Raw genomic sequence first — 23327 nt, 5'->3', positions numbered from 1 at the left:
CCCTGCCCCTCCACACCGTTACCAGCAAGGTGCAAGGCTGCAGTTTTGCATAAAGCAGATTTGTTTTCTAACCAAAAACCTCTTTAATCCAGATGTCAGAAGATTTTCCTCTGTGTTCTTATGTTATGAATTTGACGTAGACCAGTGACAAGGTACACAGCCGTCATTTGCAGGGTCTAATTCATCACTTGAGCAGGTAAACATTTCGTATGTGATTTAAGGCCTCAATTTTATGGGTAGACATTTAACAGTCGATTCTGCCATTCATCACCCACCTACTATCACTATATATGCGGATTTGCAGGTGTCCTGCCCTCCTGGCTTGGTATTAAGGATGGTATTTGTGGCAGGAGTGAGGGGTGTGTGTCTCAGTGTCTCAAGCTAGAAGATCCAGCTTTCACTTGCTGGCCAAGTTCACCTCTCATGCCATAGTAGTTACTCCATTAGGATGCTGAGGATTAGGAGTTGATAATTTGTGATATTTTGGTTTTGTTTTAAGTTGCAGCTTCTGGTAACATGTAATCACATGGGACCCAGCGAAATCAAAGACTTAATGGTTCCAGAGAAATGCCCAGTAGCCACAGGCAAACAAAAAGGATTTCATGCTGCTTGTTTTAAGATGTGTCATGAGTTTGAAAGTTTGTCTTCTGGAGTCACAGAGCAATGCGGTTCCACGGACAAGGACTTCTGTGGTGTCCTTGCATTAGGCAGTACCAGAAATGAAAGAGACACAGTGGTCATGCAGGCCTCCGAAACACCTCATCCTCAGTTTTGTGCCTGGCTTTACTGTTTGCTTGTTTGTTTGTTTGTTTGCATAAAAGCACAGGGAACTTATTTAGAGAAATGTAGCAACCTGCAGGTTGACCTGCTGTGGCTTGGGGCAACAACTCCTTTCCTCGCTTGCCTGGGCTAGCAGGGGATGCTCAGCTGTGATGAAAACACTTGCTTTGTGGCTGGCATTTTTGTTGGACTAAAACTATGAGTGCTTCCCATGCCCAGGTTAGCAAGAGGCTCTCCATGTCTTTCATCGCTCATCCTTGGGGGACAGTGAGGCACCCAGGGGTTTAAGCGTAGCAGTATGTACTATTAACTTCCTAGTTTACTCCTTGCTGGGCACATCTCCAGATCTAGTTCATCCTACTAGCTGTACCAGTGCAACTGGTTTTACAAGGACATTTCTTCACTCTGATTCCTGTTCCAACTTAGCAAGCTGGGTGAAGCATGTGTGTATATGTGAAATCCCATTGAACTTGGTGGGAGTGAGAGGTTTAAAATCAAGTATCTGCTCGAGGACTTTGCATATGCATGCCCTTTAAACCTTAGCTGGCTCAGGGCCTTTTCCTCTAAGCCTTTGCCAGTGAAGGCCTTGATGTTACCCCACATTTGGTGGCTTTCTGACTGGCTACCTATTGCCACCAGAGCATAAGACAGTAATACTCTCACGTCTGTCACTGAATTGCTGTGTAAGCACGTGTGATCATTTATTCTCCCTGCCTTGGTCTTTCCATGTGGAGCACGAGGCTATTAGGTCTTTACTGACCTGTGGTGAGACCTCAAGCATCAAAAGCAAACTTTCTCCTCAGCGAGTCTTTCTCCTCCACGTTTCATGGTGCTGTGCCAAGGATGCTGGCCAGGTGGTGGTTTTAATAAACAGCATTGCTGCTGAGTTGTGTTCCAGCACTCAGCCAAGGCAGACCAGGCTGCAGGCTGGAGGGTGGTTCATGCACACACGCGTGCTTTGGTAGGTCCTGCGTGACGCTGGAGCTGAAGAGCCAGCGCGGCGTGGCTGGGCAGAGGACGTTTGCTGTGCAGCAAACCAGGGCTGCAGAAATGAGTCATTAGAAATATCTCTGTCTAGTGTCTGTTCTCAGCTGTCTCCATCCATCTCTCTGTTCAGCTTTGTTCTTCCAGTTGCCACGCTCCTCTCTCAGCTTGAAACGCTGAACGGGACAAGCATGGAAATAGCCCCTTTCAAGGCCCTTCAAGTGTGACGGCAATTTAATTAGTGCTACTGTTTCTCATTCATAGAGAGACCAAGTGTATTTCATCTGAGCATCTCGGAGTTCTTCCCTGGCATCAGCACAGCCTCTTGGCTGCCTTGCAGAGCAGACAAGAGTTGTGAATTCTGGTTTCTCCGGAGCTGTGGAAGAAGGACAGGCACTTAAGGGAGGCGGCTGTATTCACAGACCAACAAGCCAGCAAATCCAGGCACTGAATCCCACCTTCCTGACACTTGCTGGGACTCCCTAAACCCAGTAGGACAGTCTGGGCAGCAAAGTCTGTAATTTTGTTCATATCATGTGATCTTTGCATCTGGAGAGAATAACCCATAAATGCAGTGCACGCGCAGAACCACGGGTTATTTTCTTTAGCAGACGTAGTTTGTCTGACGCTGCAGACTAGCTCCTGTCACTTCGGGTTGGCTTTTGCTGTGAGGATCATCTACTGATCTATGAAGAGCTGACCTGGGATCAAATACTAGGCGCAGCTACTACAAAGGCTGCCTGCTTAGGAGTCATCGTCTTTCCTGCTCAGGAGTGCTCCTTTCCATGGGAAAACTCCCACGGTGATTAATGGGATCCTCCTTTGTGTTTCTCACCACTCCCTTTGATAAACCCAAGTTCCCCGAGGCTTACATGTTCAAGGTGCCATCTTAAACCAGATTTGACTGCTGAACTTTAGTATCACTCTCCTAAATTCACACAAGTAAAGGGAACAGGCAGGTTAATTCAGTGCCGTGGAAACATCCCCTACTAACTCTCTGCCAAACCTGTGCTGTGTGATTTTTATCACTGCCAGAGCCAGCCTGCTGCGAGAACCGTACTGTCTGGGACAGCAGCTTCACGGATGCTCTAAGTGAGCCGTGCAGCAAGGCAAGCTGAGCCTTAGTTCTGTGAAGACCAGTATCTCCTGAGATTTCAGCACCAGAAGCCAGTTCCTTATACAAACAGAAATCAGGAAGGAAATAAATGTTTTCTAGTAAAATTGAACTTTTCTCCTTAACCTGATTAAGCAAGAGCAGTTCTGAATATGCCACTAGTGACTTGGCCAGATGAGCTGCTTTGGCATGCGCTGTGTGACTGAGTGTAACGAGACCCAGCTCTCAGCCCTTTGTACCTGTCGAGCCTGGGTAAAAACGGGTAAAAATTCTCACTGTCAAGATGATCAGTAACATGTGAGTGTCCGTACACTCAGACGTGGTAAGATGAGGTACACTAACACAGTAGTTCATACCACCTGCTTGCTGTCAGGGTCAGGAAGGAGCTCTTTTCTCCTCTTCTCCATTGACATCTGATCTGATGTGTTAGGGGAATTTCTTTCACTTGCAGACAGATCACTGTTGGCATCACAAGACTGGTCTTTGCCACCCTGTGTGGTGATCCCTGGGTTCACCCTGTATGCAATCTGTCACCTAGGATTTGCAGGGAGCACTGCCCTGTCCTGGATGGAAACTGAAGTGTCATGGGGTGTTTCAAACCTTATTTTGCACCTAGCAAACATTCTGCTTCCACTCAAGCAGCACAGACCTCAGTTTGGGGATGGAAAAAGAGAGAATAATCTTTGGTCTAGTCTTGCTAACACTTTGAAGCACTGAGTGACAGCAGGAAAAGGACAGCTCTGAAACTAAGGTAGCTGTGTATTCGCTACTTATGTGGATGCTGCTGACTTGAACGCCAGAGAGCAAAAGCATCACGTGTGCCAGTTTCCAGCATAAATTACTCAAAATCTAGGTCAGCCTTTGCACTGTGTCGAGCATTTATGCTTCGGAAGGCTATCGACTTGTCAGCACTGGGGGTGTCTTAATAAATCTCTGGCAATATTAACAGTAATCTGTTCACAGTATCTTTGATCTGAAGCTCTTTGGCACTGAATAACAAGGTGACAAGGGAACAAGATGTGTTTCCCACATGTGGAGAGGCAGGTGTTCTGAAGAGGATGAATGGAGGAGTAGAAGAGCAAGGGCTAAGGATCAGCTTGCACAGGATTGGTGGAAATGTGATGGGAAAGTCTGGCTTGATTAGAAATTGTTATGCAGTAGGGCTTGAAAGAAGTGGTGGCTGCTGATTTTTAAAGGGACAGCATGACAGGGCTGTGCCTGCCCACGTGTGAGTAGTTGGGGTGAAGGGCTGGTTAGAAGAGGCAATAGAGAAGAAGCAAAGGAGAAGCAGATGGCAGCAGCACTTGCTACCCTGTGGTGTATAATGAGAGCCACACTTGGCTAACAGAGCAACAGGATTTAGAGGGCTGGGGATGGAAAAGTGTTCTGGAGAAGGAGTCTGTTTCCCACATATTCTTCCTGGCTCTTGGTTGGTTTCACTCCCTGCCATCCCTCTTCCCAGTTCTATGTTGACTCTTCCAACAGGAGTCCAGTTTAAGACTGGGACCAGGACTCAGGGCACTTCGTGCTTACTTGCTTTTTGAAGTTTAACAAGATGAGTCCCCTTTTTTCCCACCTAAGCTATACGACGTGTGTGAAGCATGTGAGCATCTAAGGCTTCATTCATGTTTTCAGAGAGCTTTTGGTTTCAGGAATGGCTGGCGTTGATGGAGGGAGTCTGTGCTCTCACCCAAGGTAGCTCCTCAGTCCCTTCTCAGGTCAAATGCAAAAAGCCGTGCAAATGGAGCTCGCGTTGGGGACGGGAAGCCATGGCGATTGCAGGATGTGGTTGCTGTGGAGATTGTCACCATGGAGCTGTTGCCGTGGTGCTGCCTGCTCGCAGGGACAGAGGGATGCAAAGAGTACTTATTCTTTGGAAGAAAGGAGGAGGAACAGTGGATACTAGAGGGCATGGAAGCTTTCAGACAAATATTTAGGGAGGTTAATAACTACTTCGTAGTAAAGTTTTGCTGACTCTGCTGTCTGTCTATGTCAGGCTCCTTATTATTCTCTTTTGTATCTTACATTAACAGCCAGCAGAAGGAAATGAGCCTAATGTACTTGCTGTAAGGTCCACAGCAGGGTTCCACCACGCACTGAAAGCAGCACTTTTCTCCCTTGTTAAAAAAAAAATCCAGAGAGTGACCACTAGTAACCAGTGCTTGGCTTTTAGCTCATCTGAGTTTAAACCTCCAGAAAGACAGTATTTTGCAGATGAGGATACGGAGGTGGAACTTAAAACCCCGTCTTCCCCTGCAGGCGTCTTTTCCTTGGAGGAACACACTCACCTTATTTTAATGTCTAGAGAAAGTCTGTACTCCTTTGGCAGGTAGTTTGGCAGCTGTTAGTGACCTTGTCAGGCTGCTGATGGTTCTGGGAGAAGGAGTTGAATGAGAAACGACTTGTGCCTGTGCCAGACATCCTTGTCTAGTTAGGGGCAGAGCTAATCTCACCAAGGCAAGTGCTGGTTTCGCTCCGTTTCAAATAGAACACAGTCAGATTTAATAAATAATAATAACTTTGCTTTGCACACCTACAGCTCTTGACTCTCTGAACATTTTGCTGCTGCTATTTATTAAATCCTCCAAACACTCCTGCGAGAGAATGAAGGATTAATTTTTCTCAGTTTTTTAATTGCGATAATGGGGCACGGAGACTGTGGGAAGTGGCCTCCCGTGGATGCTGTGGCCACCAAGAACAGGATCCAGGAGTTACTGTTCCCTCTGCTGAGCTCTGGAAAGCTCGTGTTTCATTCTGCCCCACGGCATTAAACCAAGGGAGACCCTGAACATCACTGCAGTGACAGGTAGTGTAGGGCCCTTAGCAGCCTGATTTGGAACTATTTTAAACACGAATGCTAAATAACATCATCTTTGATCCGAAGATGCCAGTGGCTCACTTCCAAACACATTAGGCTCATGAAGCAGTCCTTTTCCTGGCCACAGAAGATGTTTCTGTGGAGTTGTCACTGCAAGGCACGGATTAACTATTTTCCTGGATTTGACAGTCATTTTTGTTGCTGCCAGAGAAGTGGGGTTCAGGTGCACGTGCACACAGTTATTCCTGGCATAGGGTGGGTTTCTAGGAGTTACCCAGCCCACCCAACAGATGGATCAAGTGTAGCACAAGGTAGAACAGCACTGCTTCGGATGTGGTGCTCCTGTTCCACGTGTGACTTATCCGAGGCAAGAGAGATGTGAAACTGAGCAAGCCTGCGTGCATCCAGGCCAGCAGCTGGGAACATCTGGCCTGCAGCTGGGGCTCTGTTCAGAGTTCAAGGGCTCCAGCTTCTCCTCTCCAACTGGGAGAGAGTTTTACGCACAGCGATACAAACGGCTTGTGAGGGAGTGGTAACACGATGTAGCAGTTAGATCACATATGTAAGAGCCACAAATCAGTCTGAGTTAGAATTGGCACCGATGGAGGTGGAGGGAGGGAGGCTCTCCAGAAACGTTCCTGCTCCTGCTGAGCTAGAGGGATATCTTCACGTCGGCTGCAGTCGGAGTTGGCTTGGACCCCACGTGTCCTGCTGATACCACTTGGAGCAGGCGCAGAGCTGTGTGGCCCTAAAGAGATGTACCTACATTTGGTGGGCATTTTGGAAACCAAGAACCTCTGAGGTGCTCTTTACGTGCTTGGCTGTAAAAATGCAGCTTTTTTGTAGATGGTGAATGAGATAGATGGATGGATGGCCTTTGGACATCAATGTGCCTTAGGAACAAATGAGCCCTTTACTTGACCAGTTTAACAACCTGTAATCTGGTGACTGCATGTGGAAAATAACCCTGTGTTTTTCTGAACTTCAATACTGAAAAAAAAAATCTTAGTCTTTGTATTCTTGTGCCTCAGTTTCCCTGCCAGAAAAGTGAGGAAAACCAAATGCACTTCCCAAGGAAAAAGAAGGGCATGCTTAATTAAGTCAGCTTTGTGAGTTGCTTTGACAGATGCAAGTGTAAGTAGTTGCTATTATAGCAGCTAATAATTTGGATTTACATTTTACTTTCCTTTGGGTCTCTTCTTCATATAGTTGCCAGAGGTAACCAAGCATTTTTAGGTCATTTTATTACTCTTTAATACCTAGTTTGGTGTTTGATTTCTGCTGTGCTTGCCTTTGTGTAGAATGTGTGTTGTGTTTGAGTCAAAGGCACTCAGTTCACAAAAAATGTCAAGAAAACCATGACCAGTGTTCCACCATGGAGAAAAAGACATGTGAAAAATGCAGACAGGCCTCTCTGAGAAATGTCTGTTGATCACTTCATGCCTAAGCTGGTTAGTAATATGATATTGTTTAATACTAAGGTTTATTAATCAAATACATGACTGATCGTTGCTGTAGTCAGCTTGTCACCTGAGGATCCCCCTTGCCAAACGTAGATTAATCACCGAATACTCACAATGTCACCGCGAAGCGAATGTTTATCAATTTAGCAATGGGGAAGTCAAGGCCAAGAGATGACTTATGTGGCAGCTAATAACAGCTTTGTTAGGCCTGCTCGTTGCTCCAGTCATCACAAACCATCTCTTTTCTAAGACTATTACTCAGCAGAGTCAGAAGCAAATGGTGACTAGTGGTAATCTGACTAGAACAGGGGCCTCGTGCTTGACCTGTCACAGCCCCTGCCCCTCAGTCCGATGTCCTTTCCACCCCGGTTTTGTCCATCCTCCTCTACCAGCTCTGTCCTAACTACGCTCCAAGCACAGCTTATAAAATGCGGTTCTAGGCAACCACGCAGTTACACTCAGCCTCAGCTTGTAGCGATGCCAACGACTTGGTTTCTGCATCAGTTTGCCAGTGGGACTTTGGTCACTTTTTGGATGCAGGCGATGATTCTCTTGGTGCTTGCCTTGGACCGTTGAATGGAAGTTGGTAGAACCAAGTCACAAGAGGGGAAGGGCAGATGTGTTCTTGCCAGGGACCCTGTTCTCTGATAGCAGTATAGCTTATTATTCCTGTCCCCATGGGATGTAAAAAATGCTTCTGGGAAGATTTTTGTCACATAAAAATCATGCTTCTAAATGGCTTCTTTAATGGACAAAATCAAATTCACAATGCAGAACCCTCTGAACTGTGGAGAACTGCTGATTTCTCTGAGCAAGGAAACTCAAGCCTCATCTCTTTAGTTGGAAGGGCTCCGCTTTGCACCGAACGACTGGCAGATGAGGTCGGGGATTGTTTTCTCTCCTCCCTCATGACGGAAATAGCCCAAGGCCTGGAAAAGCATTAGCAGGAAGAGCACAGCATGAGGAAACACGAAGGGCACCCAGCCAGGACGTGACTACACAGCTTTGAGCTGCCCAGCAGTTGGGACATTGCTTTTTTGGGTGAGGGGATTCAATTCCCCTCGTGTCAGAATCACTCGGTTCCCTACCCAGACGTCTCCAGCCGGGTGAGCGTGAGCCCTAAGTGTGGAGCATCCCTGGGTGCACGCTACAGCTGCTGCCTGTGCCTGGGGGTTTCTGTCAGAAGTCACAAGTGCTGCGGACACGGCAAGTGTGTAGATCCAGTGGGGATCATCCGTGCCGCTCGCCGTGCCGATTCATCTCGCTCCTGCAATTCCTTCAGGATGGAGCAGTGGAGCTCAGCAGTGCTGAGGTGGCATTACTCATCCCTGTGGAGTTATTCCAGGTCCTCAGCTTGCTTGTGTAACTGAAAGAGTTTTGCCTCTTATCTGTGACACACTGGTGGAACAGTGGGAGGATTTAAATTTGGGAATGAAATTGGCGGAGGATTTAGCCCAGTGCTTGCATTCTGCGGTAAGCGGTTGCACTGAAACCTATGATTGCTGTAGGGAAGCATGATCAGTGGACCCCAGAACTGCAGCAGTGAGCAGGATAAGGACGTTTTGAACCCCAAAAGCCCAGGGATGGACTTAGGCATGTTGTACCCTTGAAGGATGGGAAATCAGGTGTATATCTGAAGAATCTGAAGAATCTGGTGTATATCTGAAGAATCTGGTATAATCTCTTTCCACAAGCTTTCTACCTCTCTGGAGCAAATGTGCTGGGCCTGTCCTGGCTGTATGAAGCAGAGCCTTCAAGAAGGATCTCACTTAACACTGCTTTAGCTCATCACAGCTTGTGTGCAACGTACTGGAATACCACAGACAGTCATGAAGTTCACTGGTGGTCACGCACATCGTTCTGGGGAGGCACAGTGGTGAGTTTGTGAGCAAGGGAGTCAGCGCCTGTTACTTGTAGGTTTTGCTCCCTGGTTTCCCCATTGGCATGGCAGGCCCTGCGGTGATGTTGTTTGGTCAGGGAAAAGGGGGGAACGTGAACTGCTTCTGGGTTTGCACGCTGCTGCTCTGCTCCAACCTTCTCCCAGCCCTTAGAGAACTTACATTGCTTTCGAAGAAGCAAAGGGCCAGAGCTGCACAAAGAAAAATCCCTGGCCAGCAAGACCAGGTGTATGGGAAAAGACACTGCAGGGTAGGAGTTAGGCACTTGACTGAGGACTGAGGTCCTTTTGTCTTCCACTTACAGCTTATCCAAAATGAATGTACGGCTGCACTACCCCTAACCATATCTCGGCCTCATAATTCATCTCCCCAAGGACTTCATTCAGATATAAACCACCATGTAACTGGAAAGGATGGATAGATGTTCACCCTTGCTTCCTGTAATGAAGCTGGAACTCCATCACAGGCCTGGAACTGAATAGGGGTCCCTGAGATCACTGTCCTTGAAATCAAGCACTTGGAACCTTTTATATCAAGTCCATACACCAAATATAAAGCTCCACTTCCATGCCTGGCCATAGTCAGTTGTGTTCATACCTTAGTGCCTACCAGACCCAAAATGTCTTCCTCCTCCACACAGAGTCCACATATATCAACTCCTTTTTTTAGGTTATGATAAAAATGGGGAGTAAATTATAGATGCTCTCTGCACCTTCTGGCAGGAAATATGCTCCTAAACTGCCTTGCTACACTAGCCTCTAGCCGATTAAACAATGGCTGCTGTTGCTTTCCTGAAAAGAAAAGCATCCCCAGAAATCCCAGCTCTCTTTTTTTAGCTGGTTATTGTGTCCAGCTATCAGAAGCACAAAGAAACCAAGTGGAAAAATTGAATCTGGCAGTAAGAGTGCGATGCATGAAGGCACACGACTTCCAAACCCAGAGAACAAAAATAGCTGCGAGAGAAAAAATTTGCCTGAAAGAAGCTCTTTAATTATTCCCTTTCTTTCAAAAGCTTTGCCCCCGGCACAGTCAGGCTGCCACTTATATAGGGCAGCCATATGTGCTGCAGTAAAGCTTGAGCACCGCGTTATTAGAGAGAAAGCAGCTTCTTTTCTGGCTGGGTTTTCAAAGAGCTGGTAGCAGATCGATTGCGGCCAGAGCCCTGGGCACGAGGGAGTCTGTACTTTCATAATGAGTCACCAGGATTTAATTTTCAGTCCGGCTGATGTGAGGGTGGGGTTTAGATTTGTGCTTGGGTTCTAGAGGCTGCTCCCAGAGGGCTGCTCAAGGAAGAGGCTGGAAGAAGTGTTGGAGGAAAGCAAAGGAAGGACTACCCAGCACTTACTTTTTCAGTCTGCTGGAGAAAGTTCCTGGGCTGTTGTTGCTATGGCACAGAGGGCTGAAATCTTCATGACAGAGCTTTTTGCTGCTGCTACAGAAAGGCAGAGTCATGGAGCTGTGCTGACACCGCAGTAACCAGCAGCCCGGTGGATCTGTGTGTCAGGACATTGGCAGTACACACAGTCTTCTAGAAGCCACCTATTCCCTTCTGGGGTGTCTTAAGTCTTTACATCTTTCTCCCACAGTTGCAAGTTGGCACTTTTGAAGCTTATGAGGAACACTGAGAATATTGCAAAGATTTGAAATACTCCTGCGGGTGTTGTTCGTGCTGAAGATGGTCATACAGACATCCGGGTTTCCTCTAATTAGGGAGCAGATATTTGCTTATATATCTTTCTCTGGAATTAAATCAATAGCAATTGTATGAAACCTCCCTGTTGGCTGAGATGTTTTTTAAAGGAACACTGCAGCAGGACTGAAAAGTAAAGAAATTCCAAAGTATTGGAAACTGCTTTGGCATCAATCTGTTGTCTGACCCTTCTGTTTGCAGCATCCCTTTTGGGTGTATGGCTGGAGTAAGCAAACAGGAGAACCAAAAGTGCGATGGATCTTTCTCTAGGAGGTGCTTGGCTAGCAGGACCTAAGCCACCATCTCTCAGTAGCGTTGCAGCTCCCCGTTACATGAGTCCCTGAGTCAGGCCAGGGCTTGGAAGGACAGCAGTGGCAACGCTGTGGGCTGGACGTGGAGCTGGGTTAGTAATTTTCCATCGTGTCCTTATTGCGTTTCCTTCTTTTCCAAGCGCCTGGGGCGGGACGGAGAGGTATTTGTAGCGAGCAGAGGCTGGCATTACACTGTCATCCCCAAAAAGAGCTTGTTCTTAAAAAACAGAAGTGCAAAAAAAGAAATAGGTGTGCTATACTTGGTGTTTGTTCTGTTATCACGGAAAATTATACTTGCTTGTAAACCTGCAGCGACCGGTTCCCTCCCCTTGCATAAGGGAACCTGAGAGCCCTGCGACCGCAGTGAAGTCAGGCCATGGGACTCTGCACAGAAGGTTTCCTTGCTGGGGAGCTGTTTCACTGAATTCCTACACAAATATGACCTACACACACAGCCTTGCTCCCACCACGGCGGGTGCAGGTTTAGTTTCCAGCTATTTGCTGGTGAAAAAGGCTATTTTGAACGTGCGTAGCTTCTTGCTGCCTTGCCTGCTCTGTCCTGGTTTCTTGCCAGCTTCCTTACAGGTGCAGGGGAAGGCCAGGGATCAGGTACACTCCTGAGCAGCCGTGCTGTGTTACTGCAACTTCAGAGAGCCCAGGGCTTGCTCTGTTCAGCAGCAGAGACCTCAGCTGCCCTGTTTTGCTTGCTCGGGGTGGCTCTAGATGGAGAGTGCTGTGAAATCTGTGTCTGAAGCTCTGGCCTTGCTGTCTTTTACACTGGGTGTCATGGCAGGGAGAAGGCTGTCTAGTTATCGAGGGCCTAGGAAAATAGAAGTGATGTGCAGGGCAGGGAAGATGTAGCAAATATGCTTTATTTAAAGTGCTCTGCAGGTAGCAAACTTTTTGTAAGTACGTATTTCTCCTCGTATGGCAGGAAGCAGAGGAGCCAGTTGGAGGCAGCAGTTGTATTTTCTTGCATCCGGTATTTTTGAGTGAAAACAGATCCCAGGCTGTCTTTTACGGTGTGTAATGGTGATTAATAAGCTAGCCTGTTTCCTCTGGATTTGATGTTGGGCTTATGTTAACATGCAGGGAGTGGTGTTGGCTGAGATGACATCAAGCACTCTTGGATGAAGGGAGGAGAGACGCATCCTTTCCTCACACAGCATTGGCAGGGTTCCGGTGCTTCTCGCTGCTCACAGAGCTGAGAACATCGCAGCTCGTTTAGGAACAGCAGACCTACCCCTTTTTCTCCTTCAGACTCACTTGTTAAAAGAAACCAGATGAGGAAAGGGCAGCAGTGGAGTCACAAGTGGCCTGTAAATGGCCAGCATCCTTCTGCCCTGCCTGGCTGGGAGCAGCATGGTCAAACCACAGGCTGAAGGAATGTTTAATGGAAGGGGACGTTGATGGAGGAGACACTCCCCTGCTTGTAAGTAACATCATCTGGGAACCAGAGAGCAGTGGAAGGGGAGGACAGGAGTCTCTGAAGGAAAGTTACAGCTGTTAACATCACGGTTCTTGAATATCCAGCCAATTTAGATTGAACAAGACAGTTGTTAGCCCCACAGCCTTTGAGGCCAGTGCTGGGAGAGGACAGCCTCTCTCCTCTTTGCTCCACCCGGATTACACAGGGCTGCAGCAAACATTGGCTGTCTCATAGTGTACAGATGGGGACTGCACTCACCTGGGTGAGGTGTTACGCGTCTTTCCCATTGAAGAATGCTTAGAATAGATGTTTCCGAGTGTGCTGTGCTACTTTGGTTATGTGTGATCTTTGTAAGGTACATCCAAGTACCATGCTGTTGGCCTTAACCCTTCCTTAGCTTGGCAGAAATTTAGATTTAGACCCCAGCTTTGTGACCTGGGGTCTAAATCTCTCCCCTACTGTTCTGTCAGCTGGCACATGGTCAGTGCTAGATTTTTAAAGCCTGAGTGTAATATAGCAGGAACCAACCTTTTAAATTACAAGACCACAAACCTAAGAAGCTCTTTGCAGTGAAATTTGGATTGCATATCCTTGGTGCATAAGGGTGGTGAGAGGGTTACCACATTTCCAGGTGTGTGGTTAAAGAAACAACTGTCCAAGTAGAGACATCTTATAGCAGTGAGCAGCTCTGCAAGGGAACGCTCTCAGGTTTAGTGTTTACTGTTGGACTTCGGCCTCAAAAAAGTCATTTCATACCAGTTGCCTCAGTCTGGGAATGCCTCTTGCAAATGGCTGATGTCATATTAGTATTTCACTTTGTGAGGGAGGCCTGGTGACCTTTGCAGCTGGGTTCTAATAGCCTCTTACTGTCACATCTGTCCAGTGACGTGGAAGGAAAACAGATCCGATAGTCGTGGAGCAGATTTATCCGCATGCAAGCAAAGCCCCACGTGCGTGAAAGAGACTTATGGTGTTCAACGGCAGAAGGACCAAGATGTGTTTCTGCTTGAGTGATGGTTCCTAAGGTTCAGAGGACTTAATTCGCCGTGTGGCTGCACTTCAGGCACCGTTATAGCCTAGAAAATGGGTTTTAGTGGTACTGAAGCAAGCAACATGTGCCTGATGTGAATGGACGGCTCAGGTGTAACCGTGGTTATTTCTGTGTCACTTAGCGTTACCACCAATTAACAGCCTTGCCTGCAGAAGCAGAACAAGGCCACTAGATGAGTTTGCTGTGTGTAACTACCACAGCACACCGGATTTCTCCGTGACACTGACAGAAGACAGCATAATCTCCATCTCTTTTCCCAGCCCTGTGGAATTCATTCCTGATGAGGTGTGATCCTCTCCCGAGTAAGTCCCGAGCTTACGTAGCACCAGGAAACTCCAAAGTGGGAAGCGTGAATCCCTCCTCCTGTCCACCACCAGCACACATACCTTAGTCCCTCTGATCTTTACTCATCTGGGAGTTCCTGGCTTCTTTCCCAGTCATCGTAAGCAAACCATTAATTATTTATTTTTGCTGTTGTCATTGCAGGGCAACCATTGATGAAGTGGAAACAGATGTGGTGGAGATAGAGGCAAAGCTTGACAAGGTAAGATGGGGCGGCTTAGCGCGTTGGTTTGAAGAGGGACTGATGAGTTACTGCTTAGGAATACGGCCTCACCAGTCTCCTCTAAAAAGTGAGCCCATCTCAGGCTGTCAGGAAACTAATGTGTCACACACTGGGCTTGTCAACAGGACCATGTCTCCCTCTGCTGACAGGGACCTGTCAAGGCTCCAAAGGAGTTAGGACAAGAGGTCCAGACTTGGGCTCCTAATGCTGTATGATGGCATTCTTGTTCTGGTCCTGGGGGACTGACACTGCTTCTCCTGCTGGGGCAAGTTATTTCAGTGCTGTCTGTTTCCCCTCTCCACTGTCTTGCTTGTGATCTTAAGCTGAGTGGAGTAGGAGCACGTCCACACAGCATGGGCACCACTGTGTCAGCTCAGGGATGTAAGGAGACACTTGCAGGTAAATAAGGGGCCAGATTCAGACTGATGGTTGTGGTTGCTGTCTGATGTTCAGCCAGGCTATACACCGCAGCTGTAATCTGACACTGGAAATATCCTCTCAGGGACCAGTTTGGCCATTTTGCATTTATGCTGGTGATTCTTTACATGCAGTTGGTAGTTTGGATCTAACTCAGAGGCTTTATGAGGGAAGGCAGCTTTTCCACCCCTACTCCTCCTGATGTCTGAGGCATCAGCCAAGTTGTTTTTAAACGAGATCAGAGAGAAATGAGGAAGAGGAGCCAGAAGAGCTGCTGGCTTTTTATCTGTGAGATTTCCCAAAGCTAGCAAGGGATAAAACTCCTACGTCTGATGGAGAAACGGGCTTTGTTGAAGTCACAAGCCCTAGGCAAAGCTGTGTCCTATAAAACCTATTTACTAATCAGGCTGCTTGAAATGGTTATCTGCACAAGCTAGCTCGTCTCACTGGTGAAAGCTGCAGAGGGATTTAAGTTATCTGTTTTCCTCTAAGCTAAGGCTCCAAAGACAAAGCGTGGGGTGAAGCTTGCTCTGATTCTGGCATGACTGCTGTCAGTGCCCACTGTAGTTAGATGACTTGGTGAGCCAGGAACAGTCCTGGAGTGAGGAGGGCAGCCTGGAAGTACAAGGGCTGTTCAGGGCTCTCCCTGACAGCGTTTATAGGGTGATATTCTGGTAGTGCAAAGTGGGTGGATGTTTCATTCTCCTTGTGTACATCATTGCCCCTGTCTGCTGCAGAGGTGACCGGTCACGCAAAGTGCTGGCTCAGGCACTGTCAGCCACAGGCTTCCCAGGCCTGGGTGCAGGGCAAGTGAGGTTGGAGTTTGCATCTGAAGAGCCACTGAAGTTCAAATTAGTTTCTCTGGGGGTAACTTTGGACAAGATGCAATCATCACCCCCATTCCTAATAAATCAGCCTTGGATGGCCCAGCTCCTCTCCTGTGTACCGGCTGGGTGGATGCCCAGGGAAGCCTTTCTGGGGCTTGGTGTAAATGTTGCTCAGTGGTACCCAGACAGTTGGCATGACCAGTTCTTAAAGAGCAGCAAGTTGGCAAAGACTGGCTCTGTTTCACTGCTTTTTGCTGTGCCCCTGAACACTCAGTTTATAAATGATCAGCCTTTTGAGACCTGTTTAAAATGGAGGTGAAGGGCAGTGTAGATGATTCATCCAAGGGAACACCAGAGATTTGGGCTTGATTGCTGTTTCAGAGATTTCCTTCAGTCTGTCCTGTGCTCCGTCTCCAAAGCCGTCGTCACTCCCCCTGGGAGTGTGCTTGTGCTGAATGGCTTCAGCTCCTGGTAACAGCCTTGGCCACAAGTGTTTGCACAGAGGTATGCTAGAAACCGCCACGTTGCAGAACAGGCTGGATTTCCTTTCCCGAGGATCTGTCCAAGCCCCTCGTGTACGTCTGGGCTCCAGATGTGACAGGAACTGCATCTGTTTGCTTTTCTTCTCTGGGCTTGGATGGGATAGGACAAGTCTGCTAGCATCCAGCGCTGTTCTGTCAAATTGTGTGGACAGGAGAGGATGTGAGTGTGAAAGAGTGAAAACTATATACTATGTATACACAGATCTACCACATGTGACACTATATATATTTATACATCAGATATATTTTTACAGAACTGCAGACAGAGGTAAGCAAGCTTGTTCTGCAATGCATGCATATAGATTAGACCCCAAAGCCTTGTGGCTGCATAAATAGAACGAGCACCAAGCCCCAAAACAGCACACTGGGCTTCAGCAGGGCTGTGGCATCAAGCCAAACTTGAGAGCTACTTGTTCCCAGCCTGGAGGTGAGGCTGGTTGACAGGAAAACATTTCTAAAGCTATTTTTCATGAGTAAGATTAATATCTCTGAAAAGCTCCTGGATTTTGAGAATGGAAAACTTCAGTTCCAAGTGTTGTTCATTATCAGCAGCTAAAGTTGTTCCCTTAAAAAGCCTAGAACGGTGGTGATTTAAAAAGACAAAAACCAAGCAAACAAACAAAAAATTTAAAAATTGTGCTCAGTGGCCAGCCATTACTGTTGCAAATCTCTTGGCCCTTTGGTGTATGGATTTATCTTAAGTTGTTTAACATAACCTTTTACAAGGAGCTGTGGCTGAAAGGAGATAGGCTAATGGCCAGGAATTCCAGCTAAGCCAATGCTCCAGTCTTTACAGCCGGTTCCAGGCATGCTGAGGCAGTTTGCTGTGGCTAGGAAGTCTGGGAATGTTCCCTGCAGCTTTTAAGTTATCAAAAGTTAATGAAGGCTGTCTGGAGATGTACGCCTGTGCTGCAGCAAACTAATCCCAAAGTGAGGAACCCACCCATTTTGCTGCAAGTTCCAGGTGACTTCACTGGTGACTTCACTGTACCAAGGCTGGTGATGGGAATTGGCGGGTGTGCAGCTTACTTAAAGTTGTTAACGTTTCTCTGAAGTCACAGGCGGTCCAGAGATAGGTGCTGTGATCCCTCACAGTGCACCAGCAAAGTTTCCTTGGGCTGCAGCATGGTGGGAATCGCTCTATAGTTATCTACAGTCTTGATGGTATGTGTGGGGGAACAGAGATTTTCACTGGCTGCACACAGCAGACATGGCTTAAGCAGTCCTGGTCAGCTGGTTTAAGGAAAACAGGATACAAAACCATCAGGCTGCTGAATGCTGGCTCCCTGTCACTCCAAGGTAAGAGCAAGACAATCTCCACCAATATACAGAACAGCTGGCTGGGCTTAGAGACAATCCCAAAGAGCAGCATCCTCCCAGCAGGGAGACTCTAGACAGCTTGTCACTGCCACCCAGCACCACGGACTCCTACCTCTCCCCAGCCAATCTGTGCGATCAGGTTCCTTCTCTTGCAGTCCTGATGCCTCAGGACAGAATGAGCACTAGAAACCCACCGGAACAAATGGGCTGCCCTGATTCATCTGTCCTCAGGGGATAGCCTGGAACTGTTACAAGTGACAAGTGCAATGTTGACAGCGTGACATACCCTGAGAAGTGCGATTTGCATCCCTGTTTCTGCCGCATGTGGTAAGGGTTGGTAGTGTAGCCACACCAGGAAGGTGGATGGCATCCTGTTCTCGAGGTCTTGGGCTGTGATGCAGGTTAAAACCAGCAATTCATTTTGACGTGATCAACTGTCAGCTCACACCTCTCTCCTTGTGCAGCTGGTAAAGCTATGCAGTGGGATGATTGAAGCAGGCAAAGCCTACATCACCACCAACAAGCACTTTGTCAGCGGAGTCCGGGACTTGTCGCAGCAGTGCAAGAAGGATGAAATGATTTCGGTAAGTCGTCCTGTGGGGTGGAGCGTGGGACACAGTGAGGGCGTGTTGAGCTTCCTGATGCTGTGAACAGACCACATGTCCAAGACCCTTGTACTGTTTAAGTAGCCATTTAGTATGAGATTTTATTTTTGGAAGAATGTAGAGACCATCTGATGATGCCATGGTGAAAGGTCAGAGTGAGATTCATTGTTTACAGGGAGAACTGGACTTTGAAGAAGCCACAGTGCTGGCAAGGTTGTTGGAATCCAGGTCAGTGAGCATCAGTTATTTGGGAAACGCGGAGAACCAGCCTATGCAAGTGACAACTGACATGTTGATTTCAGCACTAAACTGGAAAGGACAGGGAGCCTATGGCTTCAGTGACAGGCATTTTTGAAATGCCTTCTTGCCACGTGGCTCTTCAGTGGCTTAATGAGAGTCTCTCCCAGCCGTTGAGCCCCTGGGGATGAAGGGCAGCTGCTTCTATTCACTGCCAGTTCTCTTCACCTTTTTTTGCAGGAGTGCCTCGACAAATTTGGAGACAGTCTGCAGGAAATGATTAACTATCACATGGTAAGATACTGCTTCCTCTTGTCTTTTTGTATGCTGATGGCAACCTCTTCCTCAAGGCACTGGTTAATGGTCTCCTGTGTTTGGCTTGCTTGACACTGCACAGAGGTGGGGTCCACGAAGGGAGTATCTGTCAGGTTCCAGTCCCTGCACATGGCGTAGCCAAGAGAGCAGCAAAGGGCTGCGAGGTATTGTTGTCTCTTGCAACAATATTGAATTGGACGAGCTGTGAGTCTGTGTACTCACAGTGATCAGTCCTGATGTGTCATGTACGCTAGGAAATGGGATTTCCACAGGCTTGCAGAGGAGGTACCACTTAGTGAAGTGTATGTACTGTTGCACGGGTGCCTTTTGGCTTGTTTCGGATCAGAGACGTACAATGAATATGCAGAAGGATGAGGTTAGAGACCTCAAAGGAAGAGGAGAGCTCACAAAGGTCCTGCTCTCCAGATGCCTTGTTCTTCTTTTTGGACAGCACAGGATTTTGCAGTGAGGACAGACAAGGTCCTGAGGAGCTCTGACATCTCAGGACTCTGGCTCTTAACAGCTTGCGTGTATAACCTTGTTGCTGCAGATTTGGAACACACTCTGAGGCTTGGCATTCAGATTTGTGACATTAGGACACTGGCAAGGCTGTGGATGGATCAAACCCCAAGGACTGCATTGTTCAGTTGATGCTGGGAGCAGTGAGTTGGGTGCAGCTCTGTGTTTAAGGATAACACTGGACACACTAATGCTACACTGAGAGGAAAGGAGGGAAATGCCCAGACCACGGCTATTTTCCTGAGCTGATTGTATCTCACTAACAGAGCCCAGGGAGTTACAGTCTGCCCTTTCTCCATCCCAAACATCCAGCCATGGCTTCTGTAAACCTCATAGAAGAGGGAGGTGCTTCATGTTTGGTGGCTCCATGCCAGACCCACAATTTTAAGTCTGTAATTCAGTAGGAGGAAGCTTCAGGGTGCCAGCACTGGGCTGACCCACTTTTATGCCACGATGCCTCTGTCAAAGTACATTAGGCACGATGCTTGCTTTTGGGATGCAAGTTAACCACGTGCAGCTGGAGAAGAAGCTGCATCAAGTCCATTTAATTATTTCATGAAGCAGGTGAGAAGACTGTTTCCTAGTAAAAAATGACAGGGAGAAGACGTGCTGCATATGCAGCTCTCCTAGGACTGTTAGTGTTTGGGAACAGTCAAACAGCTGGACAGCACTGTTGTTGGTGGGGAGAGAGTGGATAAACCAGCGTGAGCATCAGAGAGAATGTGTGTTTGTGTCAACGCAGAGAAAGTCAAACCCTGATTTTCTGATGCTGCTCAAATTCCTTCTGAAAACGTAAGGCCTTTCTTCCAAGGAGCATATGAACCCCTGAGCAGCTACCCCTTCGTTCCAGGGATCACATCACAGCTGCACTGGTAGGGGCTGGGCCGAGGAGTGCGTGCAGCCCGGCCATGAGGAAGCAGCCCCAGCCAGAAACCTCTAGATGCAGAACGCTGTCTGCAAGCTCCGCTCCGCCAGCTGTGCAGCTTCCCCTGGACCCCTGCTCTCTGCCAGAAGTGGCACTTCTGGGATTGCTCTTGCCTCAGCCAACTAATAAGCAGAAAGACCCTTCCCAGAGCTGTCAAATCCCCAGCTGATGTGGTATAACCCTTCCCATGCACCCCACCCTGCTGAGCAGGGGTGAGCTCCCCGCTACGTGTGACTCAGGGCTTGCAAAAGGCAGTATTTCCCTACCACCAGCTGCATGCACCAGGAGAAACGTGCTTAAATCCTCCCTCCCCCCAGCCTTTGGAGAGCACCCTCCTCCCTTGGTGCGCAGCGGTGGGAGTCCCTCTCCAGGAAATGGCTTTGGAATGAAGCTGCATCTTGAGCCCTCTCCGATGGCTCTGCAGTTAGCTGAGTTATTTTTAGTGCCTTCTGCTGTCTCCTTTGTGTGTGCCTGTGTGTGTGTGTGTGTATGTGTATCTTGGCTCATCCGTGTCTGAGGAGCTCAGCTATGAAGCAGTTGTCAGTGCTTACTCTAGGAATGCGGCCAGGACAGTATGTACAACTGGAACAAGTTAAAAAGAAGGGAAAATATCCCCAAAAAATCGGTTGGAAAAGCTTGTTCTGCAATTTCATTGCTAGAGCACGGGGCCCAGAGATGTCCTCATTCTCGTTCGGCAAAATCCAAGCATAAAACCCACTTAAATGTACAAGATAAGCACACTGAGCTCCACAGCATTCCCACCTTTCTTTTAATGCACAAGGAGGAAAAAACATCAGAGCAGCCTTAGAGGACAGATGGCAAAAGAGAGAGTTGAGTTCAGAAGAGCTGGAGTCCATCTCTGCCTTTTTTTGTGCTCTCAGCCACATGCATCTGGGCTAATGCCTTACTCATGTCAAAGCATGCACAGAAGTTAGAAGCCTCAGTACCTTTATGGATCTGGACTACCTGGAGGTCCCTTCCAACCCCAACCATTCTTCCTAGGATGTTCCATTCAGAAACATATGCTTAGTGGCTTGAAAACGAGCTTCCCACTGATGTTACAGTGCTGACCTCTTGAGGCATCACTGCAGCTGCGGATGTCGGTAGCAGCATCAGCAGAAAAGCCACAGGTCCTGCTGGGTGCCGTGTCACCTCCGAGTCAGGTCCCAGGGAGGATGCTGTGGATGTATTTCTCTTGGTGGCTCTGCTGTGTCTGGATGAATATTGCATTTTGCGTTAGAGGGCTGTTGTTCCCCTCTCCAAACCATCACAGCAGTGTGTAGGTCCACTGAATTCCTGTACTTATCTTTTCTAACAGCAGTTCAGGATCTGCAGCACAACCTTGTCACATTTACCCATCGTGGCTCTTTCCCGTGCTGTTCCCTCTCTCTGTGTGATCAGAAAGATAAGAAAAGGGAAAGGACGCAAGTGAAGGTGGTGTTGGGATAGGGTTACCCTGGCTGAGCCCCTTAAGCGCATCTTCAGCAGCACCAGGTATTTTCCAGCTCAGATGTAACGTTAACGTTGCCCTCACCAGTGCGCCTCCAGACAGCGCCGTGTTGAGCTTCATTAAGTCCAAAGCTTTCCTGTCTGCCACAAATCACTGGAGCTACGTCACAGGAATCCTCCAGCAGGCGCAGCAGCAGCTTGCAGGGGAGATCGACTACTCTGGGCGAGCCGGGAAGCATTTGCTGCTGACAAGAAGAAAAGCCACCCAAGCTGTGATGAGTCAGTGAGGCGGATGGCAGATGTCATGGGTGGAGAGTCGTGGTGGAGTTGAGGGGGAAGGAAGAAGGAAGTGAAAGCAGAGAGTGCTTCCAAGCTGCCTGTGCTCCACCTGCGTTTTCTGACAGCGCTTGGGAAGGGTCCAGGTGCATCAAGGTACCACAGTAAGGGTATCATTTGTGATGCAGAATTACCATCCCACAGGGGAGATGCTTTCCGTCATCTCATGGCTTCAAGGTTTTTGCCATTGTGCCCTAGTGCAATGACAAGGCAGGCCGGGGAGGGGGGTCACTGGTTCCCCAGCAGATGCTCAGAGGTAGCCCCGTGCCTGACCAGCCAGCCCTGCCAGCCTGCCTGTAGCTGCCTCCCTCTCAGGGACACGCTGCAGTGCCCCCACTTTGGGAGTCTGCTGATGGGATGGGATTCCCGAGACAGGAGAAAAGGATCAGGTTCTGATTCTGAGGCCACCAGACAACCAGCCTGCATTTAAATGCAGCATAAATCAGTCCCTAGAGGGTTTCTGGGGACGTGGGTGAGAACGTGGCCTCCAGACTGGCCGTGAGGGAGATCAGCGCAGAGATGTGACTCATCCAGCCGATGACCGCTGTGGCTGGGGGGGTGAATTGGTGGAGCTGGAGGAGAGCTGCCTTTGTCCATATGTCAGGCAGCTGCAGAGGAAGCTCCACACCCTCATCAGCTGGGGCCAGTTGTTGCAGGAGAATGGCTGATTCACTTAGTGATCTTGATCTTGGGCTAAGGCTCCCAGTGCACTAACAGACCTTAACAGCCATGACCGCCTTCACCTGGGGCTTCCACCCACACCCTCCACCCATGGGCCCAGACACTCCATTTAAGCTCTGCCTGGGGCCCTCAGTCTTGGTTTGAGCTGTGGTGGAGGAGCACAGGTCTCTAGCTCAGCTACAGCCATACTCAGCTATGGACCCTGGTGCTCCCAGCTTATAGACTGATGTTTCTAGCTTGATGCTGGACCTGCCATGTCACCATGGATCTGCCTGGCAATCTCTGGGCCTGACCCCGATACGTGGACTAACTTCCCAGCTTGGCCTTGGACCTGCCTCATTGCCACAAACTGATGATCTGGGCTCTTGGTTGAGTCTGGCCACCATCTCTGGAGCTGCTCTGCTTTCTTGGAGCTTTGGCTCCAAGGCTCTGCCCTGCCAGCTGCATCAACCCCCTCAGCTCCTGGTCCAATGGCCTCTGCTGCTCCCTGACAAATTCCCACCACAAATGCTGTTGCCTGCCTTTAATCTCTACTCAAGCACCATTCCCATGAGCAGCTGTGATGTCCTACTGCTGAACTTCATGCATGTAAGTCCTGAGACAAGCAGTCCACAGCCAGGCGATCTCACTTCTTTTTAGTTCCTGTGTTGCTTTGGAGCCTGGTAGGATCTTCTCTTCTCTTGTAAGCTCTGCAGGGGGTCGTGTGGGAGCGCTCTAGCAGTGACATCCCTTTGGATCTCTGATGTCCTGTATCTTGATTTTTAGGCTTGCGGTTCCAGGAGTAACATCCTGGGCTGCTGAACTTGCTTTCATTTCTTGGGGGCATGAAATTCTAAGCCCCCTGTCAAACACAGGTTTGGATTTATTCCATCACCTCAGAAGCCCATGCTGGGAAAGAGAAATGTAGGCTCTAGCCTTCTGCTGCTGTTGGGTGAGAGCTGTGTTAACTCCCTCCTTCATGCTGACCCTCCTCAGGCACAGATGTGTGTGAGTCACGGGCTGGACTTCTCATGTCTTGGTGGAAGTGAAGAGAGAGGGTGGGGTGATATTT

At 48.5% G+C, this 23327-nt stretch overlaps 1 protein-coding gene across 1 annotated transcript in view; it reads left to right on the top strand.

The window, feature by feature from the left end:
- The window catches only part of ACAP3 (ArfGAP with coiled-coil, ankyrin repeat and PH domains 3), a 78304-nt gene that overhangs the window by 22666 nt on the left and 32311 nt on the right, over window positions 1-23327 (top strand). The window contains exons 2-4 of the mRNA XM_068414649.1: window positions 14025-14082; window positions 17674-17793; window positions 18292-18345. Of these exons, the coding sequence (XP_068270750.1) occupies window positions 14025-14082; window positions 17674-17793; window positions 18292-18345 (232 nt within the window). The remainder of the gene's footprint in view (window positions 1-14024; window positions 14083-17673; window positions 17794-18291; window positions 18346-23327) is intronic.

Source organism: Nyctibius grandis, chromosome 17, assembly GCF_013368605.1.
Source record: "Nyctibius grandis isolate bNycGra1 chromosome 17, bNycGra1.pri, whole genome shotgun sequence".
NCBI lineage: Eukaryota > Metazoa > Chordata > Aves > Nyctibiiformes > Nyctibiidae > Nyctibius > Nyctibius grandis.
This window is presented reverse-complemented; position numbering and strand designations above follow the sequence as displayed.